Source organism: Triticum aestivum, chromosome 2D (genome assembly GCF_018294505.1).
Source record: "Triticum aestivum cultivar Chinese Spring chromosome 2D, IWGSC CS RefSeq v2.1, whole genome shotgun sequence".
NCBI classification, from domain to species: domain Eukaryota; kingdom Viridiplantae; phylum Streptophyta; class Magnoliopsida; order Poales; family Poaceae; genus Triticum; species Triticum aestivum.
Window position 1 is genome coordinate 113,951,474 of NC_057799.1, and position 5,816 is coordinate 113,957,289.

The following is a 5,816-nucleotide window of genomic DNA, read 5'->3' on the forward strand; positions in this document are numbered from 1 at the left end:
ATCTAAGGACAGATATATCGCCTCATTATAACTCTAGCAGTGTACACAATTTTTGTCAAACACAATTGACATGAAGCGCAAAATGCTTGGAATTATGTCGACAGACCATTTCTTCTTCTTTGCCCCATGTATTTCCCAAGCATTAAAATGTGGCACTTCCACGTAAAAAAATCCAGAGGTGGGCCAGGCTTACACCCCTATATATAGGCCCGAAGTCCACCGCCCCCAACCATCAAACCAACCCCCCTCTCCTCCCTCCACTCCCCAGAAACCATCGGCATCAGCTTCTCCTTCTCTTCGTCCGTTACTCCCGTTGAAGCCCACGCACCTTGTTGCTTTCTCCCACCGCTTCTTCGGTCTCTCCCCTGTGCTGGTCCGCTCTCTCGTCATGACGAACCACGCCGCCTTTGCTGCCGAGGACGCGGTCACCGCCGTGGCGGCGCAGGCGCAGCCGGGTCGCCATTTCGCGTCCTTCCCGCCGCGGAGGGCGCGCGACTGCAGGAAGGCCTCCCTGGGCCGCATGGACCTCGCCACCTCGGCGGTGGTGATGGCCGGGTCTCTGCTGGACTCGATGAAGGCCTCCTCGCCCCGCCACGCCATGTCCCCCACCGGCGCCGACCAAGAGGAGTGGATCGTAAGCTTTTTGACATGCATCCATGGCCACGGCGTGCTTTCTTTCCCTCCCTCTCTTCATGGCTGAAGAATCTTTGCCTGAATCGCAGGAGAATCACCCGTCAGCATTGGAGTGGTTCGAGGGCGTGCTGGCGGCGGCCGAGGGGAAGCAGATCGTCATGTTCCTCGACTACGACGGCACCCTTTCGCCGATCGTCGAGGACCCTGACCGCGCCGTCATGACTGAGGAGGTCAGTCTCCCTCCCTCGTTTCGTGTCTTCTGCCGCCTCCTCGCGGCGCGATCGAAGCAGAGCAGATCTGTTCATAAGGTTCCCTCGCACTGTTGTGTTCTTAATTAACGTGGGTCTTTGACGCAGATGAGGGAGGCGGTGAGGGGCGTCGCGCAGCATTTCCCGACGGCCATCGTGAGCGGGCGATGCAGAGACAAGGTACTATACATTCTAGTGCCAACATACCATCCCGTAGTGCTACATTTATTGCTGCTGCTGCTGCTGCTGCAGCATTTATTTTTGTTGTTGCTTTCTTCGTGCCTGTTTTTTCCCCCTCTCCTCCAACGTGCACCGTAAACGGAATCTTCCAGGTTCCCTTTCGTAATATTTGGGCGTTGATTTTCACCGCCCACATGACATGGCATGCATGCCGCATTTGGTTGCGGGCGTGAACCTAGACGCTATACACACAACAGTACATTCAAAGAGGCATAGCGAGCGTTTTTATGAGCGTTTTCTCGCAGTAGTATTTCCGCCCACAGAATGAGAGAAAGGCAGGGACCCTTTCCCTTTGCTCGGTTGCCTCTTCTCCCTTGCAGTAGTACTTCCGCCCACAGTATTTTTTGCACTGTATTTGTATTTATGGGCTGGTGCAATACATACGCAGGTGTTCAACTTTGTGAAACTGGAGGAGCTGTACTATGCCGGGAGCCACGGCATGGACATCAAGGGCCCCACCAAAGTGTCTAACCACAAGGCAAAGGTTAGTTAAGTTAGTCGACATCTCCCTACAGTCTCCGCTTTTCGTCGTGAAAGAGTCTTTTCGGCCCTAATTTTTTGTTCGCGGTAATTAAATCCCTTGTGAGCTGCGTGATTGAGTGGTTGTTGGATTTGTCTACGCAGGCTGACGAGGTTCTGTGCCAGCCGGCGACCAAGTTCTTGCCTGTCATCCAGAAGGTAGGCATGCACGACCTGACCTTGTCTTTCACCGGTGGGATCGAGATTAATTAAACTTTCTGAGACGAAACAAATAATGTTCCCAATCAACTACTAGTAACCTTGGTGTCCTTCTTTCTCGCTATCAAGTCCACCACTGGTACTTTTATCCAAAAAAAGTCCACTACTGGTAGTACTAGCTACTGATAGAATATATGATTTGCTGACAAGTCTGGCCCGGCTGGATCGATTGCAGGTGTATAAGACGCTGACGGCGAAGATGGAGTCCATCCCGGGGGCCATGGTGGAGAACAACAAGTTCTGCCTCTCGGTGCACTTCCGCTGCGTCGAGGAGGCGGAGTGGGACGCTCTTGGGAGGGAGGTGAAGGCGGTGCTGGACGTCTACGAGGACCTCGAGATCACCGAGGGAAGAAAGGTCCTAGAGATCCGGCCCACCATCGAGTGGCACAAGGGGAAGGCCCTTCTGTTCTTGCTTGAGTGTCTTGGTGAGTTCTTACACAACACATCATGATTGTTGTAACTGTGGTGGTTTCCTTAATGGAAATCGACGGTGCAGCCCGTTGTTTTGTTTAGAAAACGTCGCCACGCGCCGCTTAGCCTGCAAAGAAAACGGCACATGATTGTCGTAACCGTGGCGGTTTCTTTCTTTTTTAGAGAAACCGTATATCATCATTAAACAATATACTCTCAGTATAGATACAAACATACACATAAACTACATGAGAGACCAAGAAAAGACCATAGCCATAGAAACTTTGCAAAAGAAACGCAATAAAAAGATTTACAAAAAACCCGGGTGTTTTCTTTAAAGGAAATCGACCGCACAGCCCGTTGTTTAGAAAAAAAATATAGTGCATGCATAAATATAGTTGCTACTTCATGCATGTCTCGTTACTTACTTGCTACTAATGTAAAGTTTTGATGATGGTTTTATCTTCACAGGCTTTGCGGGGCGTGGCGACGTTTTCCCGATATACATCGGGGATGACCGCACAGACGAGGATGCGTTCGAAGTATAGTGCGCGATACACCTGTCCTCTTTTGCGCTGATGCACGGTATCGATCCGATCCGTTGAAAGAACAAATGTACTGACGCTCTTTTGCAAAAAATTAAAATAGGTGCTGCGCAACATGGGACAAGGCATCGGGATCCTTGTGACAAAGTTTCCAAAGGAGACTAGCGCATCCTATTCTCTGCGTGAGCCTGCTGAGGTATACACAACAGTCCACTATATATATGTATATATGCATGTATATGGAATGTATAATAGCTGCATGCCTATTTTTGTGCAGTCATTTTATGCTTTCTAAAGTTAGCACGGCTAGCTACCTACCTACCTAAAGCAACTACATACCATATATTGTGCACTGTTGCAGTAGTAGAGCTAGCCGTTAGGTGCATGACATATACTACATGCTCTCAAACTGCTTCCCGGTAAAGTCGATTGTTTGGAGAAATAAAGCAATGAAATGTTAATAATTATGGGCTTTGAGTTTGACATGAATTTTGTTTTCATATGTGTAACCTGGCTTGGTCATGTTATGCAGGTAAAGGAGTTCCTGCACAAGCTGGTGAAGAGCAACGAGACAAAGAAGGGTTAATTCATCAGCTAGCAGCCTTCTAGCTCTAACTCAACATGGAGATCGAGCAGGCTATATATCTAGTACATCAAGTCTAGCTTGTTTCCTTTTTGGACTTGGTGTGTCTTTCGTTTCATCTAGTAGAACATTGCATGCATGCGTATTGGGATCGATATATAAGATCCAGATCGAGCAGTGACCCTTGCTAGGCCTTGGCTCCGAAGGTTTCTATTACTGTATCCTTCTCGCAAGGTCTTGTAATTAGCCCTCCGTTAATTTTTGTTTTGCGAATAGCCTTCCCTTATTAGCTATGACAGAAATGGGAGTGACAAAGTAGCCCTCCTTTTTCTCACCCTACACTATAAACTTGTTCTATTACTTGTTTCATCGTTAGCTTGTTATGATGTGATCTCCGTTGAGAAGTTGTAAGTTATTGCTGTGCTAGTATTGTTAGTTACTCCCACTGTAAACTAATATAAGAACGTTTAGATCACTATTTTAGTAACCTAAACGCTCTTATATTTCTTTACGGAGGGAGTATGTTGCATGGTACCTGGTCGTTGTAACTGTTGCTGGTGAAAAATGAAAAGAAAATATGGTATGCAATCAAGGGAGAAGCTGGCATGCGATCGAGGCCCTAGCCAAGTGCACAGTACATGTGTATGGGTATGCAGTGCACAGACCGATTCGCCAACAGTTCGTAAATGCATGGACCGATCATGTATGCCTGTGTGAGAAGTCAAAACTACCAGTAGCTAGCTACCAAGGCCGTCGGGCCTGCTTGCTTGCCCCTGTACGGCCAATCCTGCACCTTCAGATCAATGCATGGCACTGCATGCTGGTGGCGGAGTAAATTCCACCACAGATCGAGCATGCGACCGATTACTGAGAAGGCGGATCGAGTAGTGCATGATGCATCGGCCGGTGCAGCCTGCGCTCGAGCAGTCTCTGCGCCCATGCTTCCATCGATCTCGGTCGGTCACAGACGCAGCATCGAATCACGTGTCACGACCAAGAGTACTCTACTACTACTCCTTGGCTCACAGATGCATGCATGATGCACACCTTCACCTACCTGGCTGTGATTAAACAGACATGCACCCGCTTTGTTTAATTGATCTTGCAATCAAACGCAGTATAATTTGACGTCGATCGGCACCGATTCGATCCCCGCTCGATCGATCTCCGGCTTGCAAGTTGCGACGACAGGCAGTGCAGGCACCGATTATTATGCTCTCCTGTTCTTTGCCGAGTAGAAACAGTAGGGGAACACCAAATCTTCTCGTCACCGAATCTGGCCTAGCTAGCTAGTGTATATGAATATGAGCTTCTTTCCAAACTCCGGCCCTTTTATTCTCGCGCCCTTTTGACTCAAACGGGCATATGGAGACGTTGACATAGGCATCACCGCATGCATATGGAGATTCTCCTACCGTATGGATGCTTGGAAAACCCTCCTTCCGACCAAGCACCATCACCCGCGCCTCTGGAACAGAAGCAAGCGTAGCCGGCCACACAACGTAGCACAAGCCCTCTTTATCGCAGCCTAGCTCGTACTCGAAATGCCCCGTCCATGCCTTAACGTGCAAGAACACTGCACTAGCGGACAACGGCGCCACTATGTGTAAAGCGGTTTTAGGAAGTGCCCCATTGCAAAAGCTGGTCAGGCAGGCCACGAGTTGGACTCCACTTGACTGTTCATGCATTTGGACACCGTAAAGTTTATATTCTTGGTCCCTAGAAACTGCACTTTTGTGAAAATGTCGTCGCCGCGAGCAACCAAAAATCGGTGCCTTGAGTGTCAGTGGCACATGATTGTCCGGTCCAACGAGCGAGCATTTCCTTGGTAATACTACATATCTTGATGATTTTCTGCACCCACCAATGGTTTACAAGTGGGGGACCTTTTTTTTTTGCGGGATTACAAGTGGGGGACCTGACCTAATAGGTTGCCACCTTTGATCGATCGTCGTGCCATGCGTGGAAAGACACATGGTGACCCATGCTTTGGCGCCCAAAAGAACAATTAACTGCGTGCCCTAGCTAGGCTTACATGCATAAACAAGGAACCGACACGCCCTCGCCGGGTTGGAATAATTGGAGGCATAAGAGGGAACGCTTCGGAGCCAACCACTTAACCTCAAATCTGTGGGCAAAGCAAGGCCGCTTTCCCCTGATATAACAAATGATTGGTGTACATGCGTGATCGATCGATCTATCTAGGCTGCAAACGCATAATATATATACTCTTGCTGAACTGAGCGCCACCTGTGGTGAATCGGTGAATCTTCCTCTTCTTTATGCGTGGGTGGATATGTGGAACACTAATATTTAAGCATGTCACGAATCAGGGCTACAAGGGGTGATCACATGCTGGTCACATTCGCGAGGCCGAGGGCCGGTGGCCGAGTCAGTGAGCGTTAAAAGGAGCTCTCC

At 49.0% G+C, this 5,816-nt stretch overlaps 1 protein-coding gene across 1 annotated transcript; it reads left to right on the forward strand.

The window, feature by feature from the left end:
* The first annotated feature begins 246 nt into the window (after positions 1-246).
* LOC123052019 (trehalose 6-phosphate phosphatase RA3) lies at positions 247-3,809 on the forward strand. Its single transcript, XM_044475055.1, has 9 exons — positions 247-634; positions 723-863; positions 990-1,061; positions 1,510-1,605; positions 1,746-1,799; positions 2,035-2,284; positions 2,742-2,812; positions 2,919-3,011; positions 3,348-3,809. Exons 1-9 carry the CDS (start codon positions 389-391, stop codon positions 3,399-3,401), a joined length of 1,077 nt encoding a protein of 358 aa, XP_044330990.1. The 5' UTR covers positions 247-388; the 3' UTR covers positions 3,402-3,809.
* The last annotated feature ends 2,007 nt before the right edge of the window (positions 3,810-5,816 follow it).